Source organism: Meles meles, chromosome 1 (assembly GCF_922984935.1).
Source record: "Meles meles chromosome 1, mMelMel3.1 paternal haplotype, whole genome shotgun sequence".
Taxonomy (NCBI): Eukaryota; Metazoa; Chordata; class Mammalia; order Carnivora; family Mustelidae; genus Meles; species Meles meles.
The window spans coordinates 53,625,319-53,644,148 of record NC_060066.1 but is presented as its reverse complement, the minus strand read 5'-3'; the positions used below and the strand labels follow the sequence as shown (position 1 = coordinate 53,644,148).

The following is an 18,830-nucleotide window of genomic DNA, read 5'->3' as shown; positions in this document are numbered from 1 at the left end:
TTACAAATGGCAATATCTCACCCTTTTCTATGTCTCCGTGATACTCCATTTACATATGTACCGCATCTTGATTCATCCATCTGTCAGTGGACACTTAGGTTGCTTTCATATCTTGGCTATTGTAAATAATGCTGAATTACACATAGCGGTGCATGCATCTTTTCAAGTTAGTGTTTTTATTTTCTTTGGATAAATACTAAGTAGTGGGATTACTGGATCATATAGTAATTCTGTTTTTAATTTTTTGAGGAAATTTCATACTGTTTTCCTCAGAGGATGCATCAATTCACTAGAATTTCTACTAACAATGCACAAAGCTCCCTTTTTCTTCACATCCTCACCAACTTCACTATTTCTTGTCTTTTTGATTCTAGATATTCTGATGGGTATAACTGCTATCTCATTGTGGTTTTGATTTACATTTTCCTGATTATTAGTGATGTTGAGTTTCTTTTCTTGTGTTGCTTGAACATCTATATATCTTCTCGGGGGAAATGTCTACTCAGGTCCTCTGCCCATATTTAATCAGATTGTTCAGATATTCTTCATCAAAGATTAGTTGATCATATAATTGTGGGTTTATTTCTGGGTTTTCTATTCTGCCATTGATCTTTATGTCTATTTTTGTGCCAGTACCACACTGTTTTCTTGTGGAGGAATTGTGATACCTTCAGCTTTGCTCTTCTTCTTCAAAATTATTTTGGTTTGTGCAGGTCTTTTATGGTTCCATCAAAATTTTAGGATTGTTTGTTCTAGTCTATGAAAAATTCTGTTGGTAGTTTGATAGGGATTGCATTAAATCTGTAGGTTGCTTTGGGTGGTCTAGACACATTAACGATATGCTTCCAGTCCGTAAGAATGGAATGTCTTTCCATTGTTTATGGCATCTTCAATTTCTTTCAGCAATGTTTTATAGTTTTCAGAGTACAGGTCTTTCACCTCTTAAGTTTTTTCCTAGGTATCTTATTATCTTTGGTATAGTTACAAAGGCAATGTTTTCTTAATTTCTTTCTGCTGCTTCATTATTAGTGTATAGAAATGCAACAGATTTTTGTTTTATGTGACTTTACTGAATTCATTTATCAGTTCTAGTATTTTATTTTTAATGGAGTATTTAGTATTTTATATACAGTATCATGTTATCTGCAAATTGTGAATATCTTACTGCTTCCTTAGCAGTTTGGATCCTTTTTATTTCTTTTTGTTGTCTGATTGGTCTGGCTAGGACTTCTAGTACTATGTTGCATAAAAGTGGTGAGCAAGGTGCCGGGGTGGCCTAGTTGAGCATCTGAGGTCAGGTCATGACCTCAGGGTCGAGAGATCAACCCCTGCATCTAGCTCTACACTCAGTGGGAAGTCTGCTCGAGATTCTTTCCCTCTCCGTCGCCCCCACCACACTTGTGTGTGCTCTCTCCCTCTAAAATAAATAAATCTTAAAAAAAAAAAAAAGTGGCCAGAGTAGACATCTTTGTCTTGTTCCTGACCTTAGGGAGAAAGCTCTCAGTTTTTCCCCATTGAGTATTCATATTCACTGTGGATTTTTAATATATGGCCTTATTATGTTGAGGTAGGTTCCCCCTAAACCTACTGTGTTGGGGGCTTTTATCTTGTTGTACTTTGACAAATGCATTTTCTGCATCTATTGAAATGATCACATAACTTTTATCCTTTCTCTTAGTAATGTTATGTAATACATTGATTGATTTGTAATATTAACCACTTTGCATCCTGGGAATAAATCCCATTTGATCGTGGTGAATGATTTTTTTAAATGTATTATTGGATTCAGTTTGCTAGTAAGTTGTTAAGGATTTTTGCTTCTATGTTCATCAGAGAGATTTGCCTGTAGTTCTCATGTTCTTTTTTTTTTTTTTTTAAATGTCTGTATCTGGTTTTGGTATCAGGATGATACTGGCCTCAAGAATGAATTTAGAAGTTTTTGTTCCTCTTTCCTTTTTTTTGGTAATATTTTGAGAAGAATAGGTATTAAATTAACTCTATTAACTCTTCTTTAAAGTTTGTTAACATTTTCTTGTGAAGATTTCTGGTCCTAGGCTTTTGTTTATTGGGAGTTTTTTCAATACTGATTTGGTCTCCTTGCTGGTAATCAGTCCGCTCAAATTTTCTATTTCTTCCTGCTTCCTGCTTCAGTTTTTGTAGGTGATGATGTTTCTAGGAATTTATCCATTTCTTGCAGGTTGTTCAATTTGTTGGCAAAAAGTTTTTCATAATCTCTCACAATTGTTAATATTTCTCCTATTTCAATTATGATTTTATGTGAGTCCTTTCTCATTGTGTCTATTTTTCCTTTTCTCTAATGAGTCTGGTTAAAGGTTTATTAATTTTGTTGGTTTTTCAAAGAACCAGATCCTGGTTCATTTATCTACTCTCTTGGGTCTTTTTTTGTTTGTTTGTTTAACAGATAGTTAAATCCATCTGGTCCAACGTGTCATTCAAAGCCACAAGTTCCTTGTTGATTTTCTGTTTGGATGATCTGTCCATCGATGTAGAGGTTAAAGTCCCCTACTATTATTGGATTACTATTGATTAGTTCCTTTATGTTTGTTATTAACTATTTTATGTATTTGGGTGCTCCTATGTTGGGTTCATAAATAATTATAATTGTCATGTCTTCTTGTTAGACTGTCCCTTTTATTACATAATGTCCCCCTTCTTTGTCTCTTTTTATAGACTGTTTAGAGTTGATTTTGTCCAATATTTCTACTCCTGTTCTCTTTTGACATTCATTTGTATGATGAACGTTTCTCCATCCCCTCACTTTCAATCTGCAGGTATCTTTAGGTATGAAATTCATCTCTTGTAGACAGCATATGTATGGCTCTTGTTTGTTTTTTGTTTGTTTTTAATCCACTCTGTCACACTATATCTTTTGATTGCAGAACTTAGTCCATTGATGTTCAAAGTAATTATTGGTAGATACCTATTTGCCTTTTTTTTTTTCCCTTGTTTTGTGGTGGTTTTTGTAGTTTTTATCTTTTTTTTTTTTTTTAAAGTAGGCTCCATACCAATGTGGGGCTTGAACTCACAACCCTGAGATCAAGACCTGAGCTGAATAAGAGTTGGATGCTTAGCTAACTGAGCCTCCCAGGCACCCCATTTGTATTTTTCGATCCTTTCTTCCTTTTCTCTCTTTTGTAGTTTGTTGACTTTCTTTAGTCATGTACTTGGATTCCTTACTCTTTATTTTTTGCATATCTATTACTCTTCCTGGATTTGTAGTCACCACTGGTTTTATACATAACATCTTCTAGTATAGCAGTCTATATTACGCTAATGATCACTTAATTTTGAACTCATTCTTTATTCCTTTCCTCCACATTTCAGATATTTGGTTACCTATTTTACATTGTTTTATTTATGAATCCCTGGTCTTATTTTTGTGTTTTTTACTTTTTATACTCACCTATTCTCTTTCCACATAAAGAGCCCCCTTTAAAATTTATTATAGGACTGGTTTAGTGGTCATAAATTTTGTTAATTTTTGTTAGCCTGAGAAACTCTTTAACTCTCCCTCTATCCTGAATGATAGCCTTGCTGAATAGAGTACCCTTGACTGCAAATTTTTCCCTTTCAGGACTTTAAATATATTGTGCCACTTTCTTCAGGCATGCAAAGATTCTGCTAAAAAATCAGCTGATAATCTTATGGGGGTTTCCTTTGCATGTAACTGTCTTCTCTTGCTATCTTTAAAATTCTTTATCGCTATTTTTTGCCATTTTAATTACTATGTGTTTTGGTGTGGACCTCTTTGGGTTGAATTTGTTGGGAAATCTCTGTGCCTTCTGAATCTGGATCTCTGTTTCCCTCTGCAGATTTGGGAAGTTTTCAGCTATTAGTTCTTCAAATACATTTTCTGCACCTCTTTCTCTCTCTTCTTTGGGGATCCGTATAATGTGAATGTTACTACACTTAATAGAGTCACTGGGTTCTCTAAGTCTATTCTCATGGTGCAATATTTGTTTGTCTCTCATCTGTTCAGCTTGATTGTTTTCCATTATTCTATCCTCCAGATCACTCTTCTTCCTGTAGCCTATTGTTAATTGCATCTGTTGTATTTATTTCATTTATTGAGTTCTTCATTTCATCTTTTTTATCCCTTTGTCAAGGGTCTCACTGATATCCTCCACCTTTTTCTGAGGTCCAGTGAATATCTTTATCACTTTAAATTCTCTATCAGACATACTACTTATCTCTGTTTTGCTCAAATCTCCTGCTGTAATTTTGTCATGTTCTTTCATTTAGGATTATTTTTCTGTCTCATTTTGTATTCTCCTCTGTGTCTGTTTCTTTGTGTTAGGAAAGTTAGTCATGTCTTCTGCTCTTGAGAGTAGTGGCTTTATGAAGAAGAGGTTCTATAGGGCCCTTCAATGCATTGTTCCCTGTTCACCAGAACCTCACACTTCAAGGGAGTCTCCTGTGTGTGTTGTCTGCATTTTACTATTGTGTCTGAGTCACTTTTCCACTCAGTTGAGACCTCTGCACTAACTCTGTGCCTGTTGTGGGTTGTGTTTGCACTGTGATATTAGTAAATGCCAAACAGGCTGGTGGGGTGGACCACAGAAGGGCTCAGGAGTGGGCAGGCCATCTTAGAAAAATTTGTGCTAATCCATGAGTCCCAGGCCAGATGGCCCAGATCTCAATGGCCTCTGGGAGTGTAGAGCATGGAGGGAGTGGCTGGGTGAGTTGCACATGGTGTTAAAAATTTTTGCATTGAGTCCAGGGCTGAGGCCAGCAGGCTTGAAGTAGGTGAGTCCTCAAGAAAATTCATGGGTGGGGTACACTACTAGCAGGTTAGATAGCAAGTATTTGTGCATTGTCACCTCCCACAGCTGGTTCTGTGTAGATGGGGGTTGGGGGGAATGGCACCTGCCAGTTCCTTTTTTCTGCAGAAGTCCCCCAACATGGTCTGAAATCCTTATAAACAGGTCTCCCTCTCATTTGTCTCAAGTGTTGTACAAAATATTGATTCTATGTTGCCACTATGTGGGCTGTTGTCTCTCTGAGAGTAGTAACGCAGTTATCACTTGCCCTCCTAGCTGTCCCTGCGCTGAGTCAGCTGACTTTGAAAGCTCCAGGCTCTATGTCCTGCTGGTTATACAGACTCCCTAAATTCATCTTCTCTGTTTTTTCAAAGCCAGATGTCATGGTGATTCATTTTCCCCACATGGGCTCCCTGGTGCTTTCCCCTTTCCATGCCAAGCCCACAGCTTCATCCCTCTTGCAGGCAGCTCCCAACTACCATTTCTTCCCTTCCTAAACTTTCCAGTGTAGCCTCTTCTCTACATTTAGTTGTGGAGTATGTTCTTCCAGTCTTCAGATTACTTACTAGTTTGACTCAGATGTCAGCAATATCTAGTTGTAAATGTGGGACAAGGTGAGCTTAGGGACCTCCTACTCTGCCATCTTCCCTCCATTCTGGTCCTGGACTCTTGTTTGTTGAGAGTTTTTTGATTATTGATCCAATTTCGTTAATAATTGGCCTATTCAGATTTTCTGTTTCTTCCCTATTTTGGAAGGTTGTACGTTTCTAGGAATTTGTCCATTTCTTCTATGTTGTACAACTTGTTGGTACATAATTATATATCAGTCTCATAATCCTTTGTATTTCTGTGATGTGGTTGTTACTTCTCCTCTTTCATTTTGATTTTACTTGTGTCCCATCTCTTTTTTTCTTGATGAGTCTGGCTAAAGGTTTATCAATTTTGTTTATCTTTTCAAAGAACCAACTCTTGGTTCTTCTTGTTGTTTTGGATTTTTTTTAAAGTCTCTATTTCATTTATTTCTTTTCTGATTCTTATTATTTCCTTCCTTCTATTAACCTTGGGTTTTCTTTGTTCTTTTTCTCATTCATTTAGGTTTAAGATTAGATTGTTTGAGATTTTTGTTTCTTGAGGTAGGCCAGTAACATTATAAGTTTCCCCCTTACCACTATTTCTCTGCATCCCAAATATTTTGGACTATTTTTATTTTCATTTGTCTCCACGTGTTTTATTTCCAGTTAGATTTCTTTGACCCATTTTCTGTTTCGTAGTATGTTATTTAGCCTCCATCTGTGTGTGTGTGTTTTTTCTTTTTCTTTTTCTCTTTTTTTTTTTTTCCTTGATATCTAGTTTCATACCTTTGTGGTCAGAAAAGATGCATAATATGATTTCATATGATTTCCATATTCTTGAATTTATTGAGATTTGTTTTGTGACCTAACATGATCTATTCTGGGGAATGTTCTATGTGCACTTGAGAAGAACTTGTGTTCTGTTGTTTTTGATGTAATGTTCTGTATATATCTGTTAATTCCATTAGTTCTAATGTGTCATTCAAAGACACTGTTTCCTTTGATTTTTCTGCCTGTATCATGTATCCACTGATGTAAGTGGGGTGTTAGAGTCCCATACTATTATTATATTAATGTCAAATTCTCCCTTTATGTCTGTTAATAACTACTTGATGTACTTAGGTGCTCCAATATTGATTGCATAGATACTTAAAACTGTTATACTCTCTTATAGGATTGACTCCTTTATCATTATGTAATGCTCTTCCTTTGTCTCTTGCTAGTCTTTGTTTTAAAGTCTACTTTGTGTGATATAAGCATTGCTATCCTGGCTTCCCCCACCCCATTTCCACTTCTATTTACATTGTATATCTTTTTCCATCCTTTCACTTTCAGATTGTATGTGTCTTTAGGTCTGAGGTCTTTTGCAGGCACCATATAGATGGGTCTTGTGTTTTAATTCATTGTGCCACCCTATATCATTTGATTGCACCACTTACATTTAAAGTAATTATTCAAAAAATTTTTCAAAAAAATTATAGGAATGTATTTGTCGACTTTTTGTTAATTGTTTCCTGGTTTTTGTTTTTGTAGTTTACTTCTTTTACTCTCTTTCCTTGTAATTGATAACTTTCTATAGTGTTTTGCTTGGCTCTCTTTCACCTTATCTTTTGGGTACCTGCTATAGGTTTTGGGTTTGTGGTTACCATAAGGTTCATATATAGGTTCCTAAGTATACAGCAGTCTATATTGTTGATGGTCATTTAAGTTTGACCACATTGGCCATATTATAAAATATATTTCATCCTCCTCTATACTTTTTTTATATGTAATATTTTTATCTTTTAGTTCATAATTAATTCTAATTATAGCCTTTTCCACTTTAAAGAATTCCCTTTAGCATTTTTTTTACATACAGCATGAGCAGGGGGAGGGGTAGGGAGGTATAGAGAGATAAAGAGAGAGAAGCAGACTTCCCACTGAGTGTAGAGCCCAGCGTGAGTTTCAATCTCATGACCCTGAGATCATGACCTGAGCTGATATCAGGAGTCAGATGCTTAACGGACTGAACCTCCCAGGGGCCCCAAATTCCCTTTAACGTCTTTTAAGTCTTATTTAGTGGTGATGAAGTCCTTAACCCTTTTTCTGTGCAACTCTTACCTCTCTTTCACTTCTGAATGATAAACTTGCTGGGTGATTATTCTTGGTTGTACATTTTTTCCTTTAAGCTCTTTAAATATTCTGTGCCACTCCTCTCTGGTCTGCAGTTTCTGCTGAAAAATTCGCTGATAGCCTTATGGAGTTTCCTGTGCTTAACTTTTTTGCTTCTCTTGATGTTTTCAGAACTCTAGTTTTATCTTTAACCCTTGCTGTTTAAACTATTATGTGTTTTTGGGTGGACCTCCTTGGGCTCATCTTATTTGGAACTCTGTTTCCGGAACTGGATGTCTGTATCCTTCCCTAGGTTAGGGAAGTTTTCAGCCATTCTTTCTTTCAAATGAATTTTCTGCCAAATAAATTTTCTTCAAATAAGTTTTTTCTAACTCCTTCTGGAACACCTATAATGTAAATGTTCACTTGATGTTGTCCAAAAGCTCCCCTAACCTATCATTTTTAAAAATTCTTTTTTTCTTTTTGCTGTTCAGCTTGGGTGCTTTCCATTACCCCCCAAATGGCTGATCCATTCTTCTGCATTCACTAATATTCTTGATTCCCTGTAGTGTATTTTTCTTTTTTTCTTTTTTAATTTTTTTTTCTCAAGGATTTTATTTATTTATTTGACAGATTGAGAGAGAGATAGCAAGAGAGAGTGGAAGAAGGAGAAGCAGGCTTCCTGCTGTGCAGGGAGCCTGATTTGGGGCTCGATCCCAGGACCCTGGGATCTTAATGACTTAATCATTAACTGCTTAATAACTGAGCCACCCAGGCGCCCCTCTTTTTTTCTTGATTATTAAATTTTATTTTTTCAGTGTTCCAAGATTATTTATGCACCACACCCAGTGCTCCATGCAAGATGTGCCCTCCTTAATATCCACCACCAGGCTCACCCAACCCCCCACACCCTTTCCTCCAAAACCATCAGTTTGTTTTTCATTTCAGTTATTGTATTCTTCAGCCCTGTTTTTTTCTATTTTTTTGGTCTCCTTGTCGAAGTTCTTATTTTATTCTTACACTCTTCTCCAGTCTGATGAGCATTACAATCATTGATTTTAAACTCTTTATCAGGCATATTGATCTTCCCTGTCTCATTTAGTTTTCTGGGTTTTGTCTTCCTTCATTTGAAACATAATCTTTTATCTCCCCATTTTGCTTGACTTTGTTTCTATGAATTAGTTAGAACAGCTACTTCTCCTAAACTTGAAGGAATGGTCTTGTGTATGATCATCCCCTGTGCAGATTGTGTGCCTGTTAACTTTGGCTGGCTGCCTTGAGCTGTGTGACTGGTATGGGGGTCCCTGGACACTCTGCTGGGGCTGTCCTGGTGGGATGTCCAGAGCTGAAGTGGGCATGGGCTGGGGTGACCCTGGGACTCTCTGCCCAGAGAGTGCCCTGGCAGGTCAGCTGAAGCTGAAATGAACATGGCCTGGGGTAGTCTCTGGATATTCTGTGTAGAAGCCATCTTGGCAAGATAGCTGAAGCTGAAGTGGGTGCAACCCAGGTTGTCCCAGGGTTTTCCACACACAGGGCACCCGGGCAGGTCTGCTGGAGGCAAGGTGAGCCAAATGCCAAGAAGTCCTGGGGCACTCATCATAGGGCCACCCCAGGGTGCGGGGAGCTGAAGCGGAGATGGGGCAAACTGGACAGTCCTGGGGCACTATACACAGGAGGAACACTAGGATACAGCTGAAGATCAAGTGGGTATAAGCCAGAGTGTGCTCAGCACAGGGGGTGCCTAGCAGAGTGACTGGAGCCAAGGGTGGTGCCACATTGGGTGTCCCAGGACAAGGTGCATAGGGGGCACCGGGTGGGGTAGCTGAAGCAGGTGTGAGCCAGGAGGCCACCTAGAGCCAAAGTGATATGGGCCTAGAAAGTTCTGGGTTGGCTTATACCTATTGCACCTTGGTGTAACTGCTAGAACTATATATAGTGAGCACTTACTAGGAGTGTCTCAGTGTTTGTCATGCTGGGGCCACCTGGTGAGACAGCTAGGGCTGGTATGGGCTAGGGACTGGGGACTCACTGAGGGGGATAAGGCCAGCTATGGTACCTGGACATTGCTCCCATCCACACTATTGAGGTGGAAGAAGAGAATATAAACCATGGTGTTCTCCAGCCCCTCTGACCTAGAGTGTTCCAAGCAGCTCCCTTACTATATGGTAGGATGCTATATTCTAGTTGCTCTATTAAACTGTTGCTTTTTTTCTGGGTCCCAGGGCTCACAATTTGCTCAAAGTCCTTCAGTAGTATCTCTCCCTACTGCAGCATGGGTCCTGGGTGGGAGTTCCCTTTATTACTATCTCCATCCCTCTTGCCATTCTTTATGTGGTCTTTTGTACAGAAGCTGTTTAATCAGCTCTCAGTTCTTTATGAGGAATTGTGTTACATATGAGTGTAGACTTGGTGTGTGAGCTGAGTTCAGGATCTTCCTATGTAGCCATCTTGGACCAGAGTCCCAATTATATTTTTCATTGATAAGGAGTTATTTGTATTATCTGGATAGAATTTGTCAGATGTATTATCGCAAACTTTGGGGGGCTGCCCTCTGACTCTCCTACTCGTATATTTAGATGATTAGCTCGATCAATCTTTCTTTAGGATTAGTGCTTTTTGTGTGTTTTTGTTGTTTACCACACAGACAAGAAGCTATTTTCTTATGTTATTTTCTAGAAGCTTTACTTTCATATTTATGATCCATTTGGAATGGATTTTTGTGCATGTGGATCAAGATTTTTCCCACTTCAGATATTCAAATTAATTGATTCCACACCTTTACTAAAAAGACCATCTTTTTCTTATTCTATTAATTATCATAAACTAGATAGCTCTGTATGTTGGTCTATTTCTGAACCTTATTCCACTGGGTCTATTTGAATATCCTTGTGCTAGTAGTACAACTGTTTTAATTATGGAACCTCTATAACAAGTCTTGATAACTAGTGATATAGTCTTTTAACTTCACTATTGTGCTTTAAGATGGTCTTTGCTATTTTTGGCTCTCTATATTTCCAGGTAAGTTGTTAGCCCTCACGCCCTCACCCAAACCATTAGGATTTTGGTGGACTGCATTCAATTTACATCAATTTGACAGGAATTAACAATGGAAAAGTAGTGTTCTAAACAATAAACATGTATATTATTACTATTCCAATCTTTTAAAAATTTGTTATGTTTTGTACTTTTTCTGTGAAGAGCTCTTGTACATCTTTCATTAGACAAATATCGGGTAGTATTTAATGAAGATCCATAGTATTTAAAAAGCTATCGTATGTGTTTCTAGCTTACACAAAATGATTTTGGACTTTGACCTTATCTCTAGTAACACCACTGAAGACACTAATTAGAAAGAAAATCCAAAAGGATCTGCAAATCTAAGTGGGAAATCAGACAGTGAATTATATTTATTTCTCCAATCAATCCATTTTTTCTTCTCATGTAATTTCTTACGTTAGTCACCATATAGTATGTCGTTAGTTCTGATGTAGTGTTCCAAGATTCAATGTTTACATGTAACACCCAGTGCTCCATGCAATATGTGCCCTCCTTAATACCCATCGCTGGGCTCCCCGAACCTCCCACCCTTTTCCCCTCTAAAACCCTCGGTTTGTTTCTCAGAGTCCACAGTCTCTCATGGTTCATCTCCCCCTCCAATTCCACCACCCTTCACTTTTCCCTTTCTTCTCCTTCTCCTAATGTCCTCCATTGTTATTCCTTATGTTCCACAAGCAATCAATCCTTATACTGTTTTTTGTTTTTGTTTTACCTTGCATTGAAGGCTATAGATTTCCCTATAAGCAGTGCTTGACCTGTACCCGCAAATTTTACTGTTATATTTTTCATTAAAATAAACCCTGAAAACTGAAGAACTTTCAAGGGATAATGACAGAGATAGAATTAAGGGATAGTATAACATTAAAAAAGTAAATAAAAGGGTAGGAAGATAAAGTTAAGGAAGTCTCTTAGAAACAAAAGCAAAGAGATGTTAAATAGAAAATAAGAGGATAAACCTAGGAGGTCCAATACCTGAATAAGAGAAATTCCAGAAAGAGGACAGAGAATGAGGAAGGGAGGAAACAATGAAAGAAGCAAAACACCAAAGGACTTAAATTCCCAGAATGAAAGGATATGAATAATTAATTAGCATAATGGATGGGAAAAAAATCCTATCACTAGGAAATTTAGGGTTTTCTTTTGATTTCTGGAGTTTTCTAAGATTTTCAATTAAAAAAGACTTGGTTAATGGATTGAAAATTGAAAGACTTCTCATCCTCAATTCTGAAGTAAGGCAAATTCTGAGGGAAAATTGTTTTCAAGCTAGCATTTTAGAACTACCCAAACTGGGTGCCTGGGTGGCTCAGTGGGTTAAGCCTCTGACTTCTTCAGCTCAGGTCATGATCTCAGGGTCCTGAGATAGAGCCCCACATTGGGTTCTCTGCTCAGTGGGGAGCCTCCTTCTCCCCCCCCCCAACCTGCCTGCCTCTCTACCTACTTGTGATCTCTCTGTCAAATAAATAAATAAAATCTTAAAACAACACAAAACTACCCAAACTATCAATGAAGGGATAGACATTTTCTTGTGAGATTCCAAAACCTTACCTCTAAGTATCTGGAAGATGGGCGCACCAAAATGAGAGAATGAGCAGGAAGATAAAGGACACAGATGACTGAACATAAGAGAAGCAAAGAGAAGGTCCAGGACTGTGGTGCAGCATACTTAGCCAGTAACCAATTTACACTGGAAGAAAAGGAAAAGGGCCCCCAAAAGTGTATCTATAGGAGGAAAAGAAAACAGTGCTAATAGAACAGAATACCTGATTAGGGTTGGACAAGTAGGAAACAAAGAGGTTTTACAATCCTGGGGAAAATATATTAATTTCAGGAAGAACAAAGGTTGCACAGGAGAGAAGATATAATCATAACACACTACTCGTTAGCTAACCAGTGAATAAAAGTCCTAAGTTAAACACGGAATATAAATTTAACAGTAACAAGAAAGATATTATTGTAAGAGGAGGATGAAAAGGAAGAGGTAAAGAGGTAACTCACGGGTGAGTTAAAAGTACAAAATCCTTATCTTCTACAACAGCAAGTTAACAGATAATGAATAAAGCCCATAAATATGTAAAATATATCCCTCTTTAAAAAGATGGAGGTAAATACTAGAAGAAACTGCTAAAAGAGTTGGAGAGATGGACTACTACTGAAATTTTCAAACTATTGTTGGATAACTCACTTGTCAATCCTTTTTCAGCATCCAAAGAAATTTCAGCCACTGATTATCTAATTTCATTTAGAATAAAAAATTAAGTCAAGTCTTTTAGAAAAGCTGGGAAAAAAGCAGGCAAAAAAACCCCCAAGAACATATATTCAATCACAACTGCAAATGTCAAATATTTACAACTCAACACAAAACACCTACAAGTATTTTAAATTACAAATTTTAACAACATCCAATCATACTGATTTAAAATTTTTCATCAGACTTAATTAAAATAAATTTAATTGAAAAATTAACCATAGAGTAATATAGTACAAGATATTTTTACTGCACATGACCAACAGCACAAATACAGTAACTATAATACTCAAATCTTAGTATATTTTTAAATATATTAGATGTGCACAACAATAAAATAACCTCCTACTTTACAGATGCACTTTTCATTCTATCAAATACAAGGCTCACATGAGACCATAACAAACCTCTGTTCAAGTGCCCAGGGACAAGACTAAGTAGTCAATTAACCTTTTAAAATATCTATGAACCAGAATAATTTTCTTTGAGTTTCATAAGCCAAAGACTATTAAGGAATATTTTAAGACTGAATCGAATCTGGTGGCAAAGAAATTAAGAAATTTGGGGAAAAAACATAGTTCAGTATTAACAATAAAGTATATCTGCCAGGTTCTAGGTTTTCCTTGGCATAACCATGAAGTATGAACATCTATAAAACATGAATATTGAATTCAGTACAATTTTACAGTGTATCTAATTATAGCAGAATAGTAGATAGCTGATGAGAATGCTTTTTTGAAACAGCTTCTTGAATCCAAACAAATACTGTAATGCAGGGTCTTAGAATATATATTAACTATAGAAATGCCCACAATTAGAAATGATATCTGGCAATATGGTAATTGAAATGGTATGGCAATGTGAAATGTTAAAAGGAATGATAATGTAAAATATGAAAACGATGACGGGATCATTTTTACTTTAAAACCTAAAGTAAAAATAAAGAGTGGTGAGCTCATTACTTTATGTATGTTATAATTAGGAATTGTTACCTCCAAAATATTTATTCTTTCAATGCTTATTTTTTAATTGCCCATATTTGACAGATACTCTGCTAGGTGCTATGTGTACACTGACGAGTAAAACTAGGTTCTCTGCAAAGAAAAATACCTTGGTCTAGGAAGTACCCATTATAGACTTACAAATTTAATTAAATACGGCTTTGGGAACTAAGGAGAAAATCTTTTCCAAAAAGTTACCTCTCTAATTAAGAATGCTATGCACATAGTCAATTTCAGAGGCTCATACATACTTAGAAACTCTAAATTGCTAACTATTGCAGTTGATGTGATTGATACCTTGTCTCATCAACTGCCTGTGTGTTTTTCCCCAAAGCACATTCTTACACACAAAATTTTTTAAAACAATGAAATATTTCCTCTGTTCTCTCATACTCAGTCTTAGTAAAATATACAACAAACTGCAATTTTTTTTATCTGGATATCAAAGAATTTAAACCGAACATATTACACAGGCGAAACAAACATCCTAAGTTTATAACACCGTCAGTGTGTCAGGAAGTATAGGGAGAAGCAGTTGTGACTACGTGGTGCTGCTGCAATTACTCTTCATCGTCTCTTTGAAGTGGTATCACCTGAATTTCTTTGGCTATCCTTTCTGCTAAGGTTTTATTATTCGCAGCAATTATTCTTCGTGACATCAAGTCAAATGGCCCACCTAAAATCAAACCAAACATGATTTCTGTAAAACTAGTATAGCAGATGTGCTATTGGTCAATCATAACATTTTAATACTTTCAGTTTTCTTAAAAAAAAAAAACTTGTCATTATCATAATGTTTAAGCTTTGGCAATACATAAATGAGTTTTAAGAATCGTTTAGTAAATACCAGAGTTTTTTTCTTGGGGGGGGGCGGTGTATCTCAATCATACCAGTCTGAAAAATGTCTTTTTTTTTTTCTAAATCTAAATTCATGAGTTAACATGCAATGTAACATTAGCTTCATCTGCTTCTTTCCTGTGTTCTTTTTCTAATCTTTTTATTACTTTTATTACCTCTTTCATGTTTGGGAATCTATGGACAGGAAATCTGACTCCACAGCACAGCATTTTCGTATCACTCTCCTTCCCATTTCTTTATTTCTTCATTGCTTTTCTCCCCGATCACTAGTGAATACTTTTAGCCCAGGTTCACTCTTCACTTAAAAAAATTTCACCATCAGTTCACAGAAAGAAGTTAACCTCTCTAGGCCCAAGGCAGAAGGGACAAGTTCATTGTCAACTACCACCGTGGTCACCAAAAAGCTCTTGGTACAAACCTCAGATTCAGTGACCTTCTATAATTTTCAGTAGCTTCTCAAGAGTTCCTGATACTCGGGCAACTGGGTGGCTCAGTGGGTTAAAAGCCTCTGCCTTCGGCTCAGGTCATGATCCTGGGATCCTGGGATCGAGCCCTGCATCGGACTCTCTGCTCAGCAGGGAGCCTGCTTCCTCCTCTCTCTCTGCCTGCCTTTCTGCCTGCTTGTGATGTCTGTCTGTCAAATAAATAAAATCTTTAAAAAAAGAGTTCAGTGTACAACATTTATTTAACCTGGACTAATGGGAAAAGAATAGAGGCAGCTTTCATATTTAAGTAATGTGTTCACGCCAGGGACAAAATGAAGATTTTGACAAACTGAGTCACGCTCCAGCTCACTATATAGAACACACATCTGAAAGTAAAAGAACTATGGCCACAGCAAGCACTGTTACAGATTCTGGAAAATATTATTGGTCATATTGAATAAATATTATACTTTTGAATTTTCTTTGTTGTATAGCTTGGTTTATTTTTAATTTGAAAATGTTTTGGCTTCATAGTCGTATCTTAAATTTGGTTTTATGTTTACACATGTATAACTGATTTTACTTTATTTTATTTATTTATTTTTTTTTAGATTTTTATTCATTTATTTGAAAGACAGAAATTACAAGTAGGCAGAGAGAGAGAGGAGGAAGCAGGCTCCCCGCTGAGCAGAGAGCCCGACGCGGGGCTCGATCCCAGGACCCTGAGATCATGACCTGAGCCGAAGGCAGAGGCTTTAACCCACTGAGCCACCCAGGCGTCCCTAACTGATTTTAAAATAAAGTAATTCAAGATGGAAAAAAAAAAAAGTTCCTGATACTCATGTCTGAAGAGGCTTAATCATTTATCATTATTAATCCCACATTATAATTAGCTTCTTATCCTTGCCTCTATCTCTCAATTTTTTTTTTTTAAGATTTTATTTGACAGAGATCACAAGTAGGCAAAGAGGCAGGCAGAGTCAGAGAGGGAAGCAGGCTCCCTGCTCAGCAAAGAGCCCAATGAGGGCTCTGATCCCAGGACCCTGGGATCATGACCCAAGCCGAAGGCAGAGGCTCAACCCCCTGAGCCACCCAGGTGCCCCTCAATTTGTTATCCTTATTTTGCAGAAAACTACATACCTTGTTTTTATTTTGCCTTTAAGAATTTATGTAATAAATATTAAGTAATATATATTCAACATTAAAAGAAAAAAGCTACATATAAAGGAAAGTCCAACAGAGAGAAAAAGGCTTTTACTGTTCCATAATTTTACCTGTCACGTCCAATAGTACTCCACCAGCTTCGGTAACAATAATGCCAGCTCCTGCCATATCCCAGCAGTGAATTCCCATTTCATAATAGGCATCTGCAACTCCAGCTGCCACAAGGCACATATTAACAGCTGCTGTTCCAACACCTCGGATCCTAACAAATAACATTTAAAAATAAGATTGAAAAATATCATTCAAAAAGGCTCCTCCTCTAGTTTAATTGTTGAGAGAATTTACAAGTTAAAAAAAAACTTATCTAATTATCATGATATATAATACAGATGACAAAATTAATCCCCACAGAGCAATCATTTAGTAAGCTAAACACTAAAAGATATTTTCAAGGGAAAAAAAATGGAAGAAAATGCCATCATTCTTCTACAATGGCATGCATGTATATTCATATTTGTCTCAACGCAGGGACTATAGCCCCATAACACAAGCAGTCTCTAGGAGGAGTAAAATATGTTATTGGTCATTGCCACATGTGTGCACATCAGTATGTGTGACTAAAAGGGTAACAGCACACCCAGGCTCTGGTGAGACAGGAGCCTACCTGAAAAGAGTTTACAGGTTTGTACCTCTTCCCTGGAAATATCAGTGTAAATATGGACACTACTTTGATAGCCATTACAGTAATAACCGATTCAAGAAAGAATCACTAATAGATGCCAAAATGAGCAAGAACAAGACTAGTATTTACATAATGTCAAATTACCTCCCCCTAACATACGTAATGCAGGCATATATCACTTTATTGTGTTTTGTTTTATCACATATCATATATATTGATTTTTTTTTTTAACAAACTGAATCTATTGGTACTTCATGTCCCTTTATCACATTTTGGTAATTCTTATAATATTTCAAAATTTCTCATTATTATGCTGATCAATGATTATGACTCACTGAAAGCTAAGATGATTAGCACTTTTAGTAATAAAATGTTAAGGTATGCACATTGCTTTTTTAGACATAATGCTATTATATACTTCATATACCATGGTATAGTAGAAACATAACTTATCTGCACTAGAATACCAAAAAATTCATTTGACTTGCTTTATTGAGGTAGTTGCTTTATTGCTGTAGTCTAAAACCAAACCTGTGATATGACTGAAGTATGCCTGTACCTATAATGGAAAAGCATCTTTATAATGGTCTACCAATATCAAGTGAACTAACTTATTTTCACCAATAATGGGACAAAAAGCTATCAAGTGCCTCCTCCTTTGATGCACTGAGAAAGATACAACATTGATTGCCTCTCTAGCATTCCTGACAAAAACGTGTAACTCCAATCTTGAGGAAACCAGACAAACCCAAATCAAGAGACTTACTACAAAATAACTGGCATACATTTTTCAAAAATAGCAAGATCATAAAAGACCAAGACCAAGCAACTGTTCCAGATTTTAAAAAATTGATGATAAATGAAAACTAAATGCAATGTTTGATCCTGGGTTGAATCTTGGATCTGATTTTTTTCGAAGTTTGAAGAAAATGTCACTGTATTAGGTAATATATCACTGTTAACTTCCCCATTTTTACAACTGTATTATAGTTATGTTAGTGAGTATCCCCTTTATTAAAGGACACTGAAATACTTAAGAAAAAGTGTTCATCATGTCTGCAAGTAATTTTCAAATGATTTTTACTCAAATTCCTTTTGTAATTATTTAAACTCCTTCATATAAGGCTGTGAGATCTGTTCATTAAAAAAGGAAATAACAGGAGTTGGGGGGAGCAGGAAGATGGAGTGGTAGGAGCATCCTGAGCTCGACTCCTTCCACAGATACACCAAGATAAGAGCTCTATCTGTGCAAGTCACTCTGAAAAATGACCCAAAGTCTGGCAAAACAGACCTTTCAAAGTTAACTGTGGAAAGACCAAATCTTCTGCCCTCTTTAGGGCAGAAGGGGACAGAGCTGCCATGGAACCAAACCCCCGGGGTGAGACTAACACAAACAGGAGCGACATCCCAGGTGTGGAGAAGTGAGATGATCAGACTCCATGGCAGGTACCCCAGGCACTATGGAACCACACTGCGAAGATGAGCTCCCATAACATTTGGCTCTGATAACCAGTGAGGCTTAACTTTAAAAGCTGTTAAAATCAGCAGGGTTTAACTCCAGGTACTTTAAAAATCAGCAGGCTTAGCTCTGGAAGAAGTGAAGTGCAATGGGAAACTGTCCTTGCCCTAAAATAACCCAAAACAAAAAACCTATAATAAATAGCCCAGCCTAGATACAGCATAGAAGCAGCAATTTGAATAGTGCCTGTAGTATACACAAAAAGAGACTTATTTACTAATCACAGAACAAGTGCTGGAGGGGCAGGAATCTTCAGGAAACTTCTCCAAGAACAAAAGTATAGGCAGGCACCACTTCACTTCCTCTCCCCTAGCCTAAGTAGCCTGACATGTGTGGGAATGTGTGTAAACCCTGTCCACCTATCTCACTAGCACTATATACCTCACCCTCCCATTCACCTGCAGATCTACCCCATATAGCCCCCACCCCAGAACT

The 18,830-nt window shown here is 37.0% G+C and overlaps 1 protein-coding gene across 3 annotated transcripts in view; it reads right to left on the bottom strand.

Annotated features, from left to right (window-relative positions):
* Nucleotides 1-10,822: 10,822 nt before the first annotated feature.
* IMPA1 (inositol monophosphatase 1) overlaps nucleotides 10,823-18,830 on the bottom strand; it is a 37,138-nt gene continuing 29,130 nt past the window's right edge. For all 3 annotated transcript variants that reach the window (XM_046024645.1, XM_046024654.1, XM_046024663.1), the window contains 2 exons: nucleotides 16,305-16,456; nucleotides 10,823-14,423 (listed from right to left, as the gene is read on the bottom strand). In XM_046024645.1, coding sequence (XP_045880601.1) covers nucleotides 14,308-14,423; nucleotides 16,305-16,456 — 268 coding nt within the window. In that variant the 3' untranslated portion in view covers nucleotides 10,823-14,307. The remainder of the gene's footprint in view (nucleotides 14,424-16,304; nucleotides 16,457-18,830) is intronic.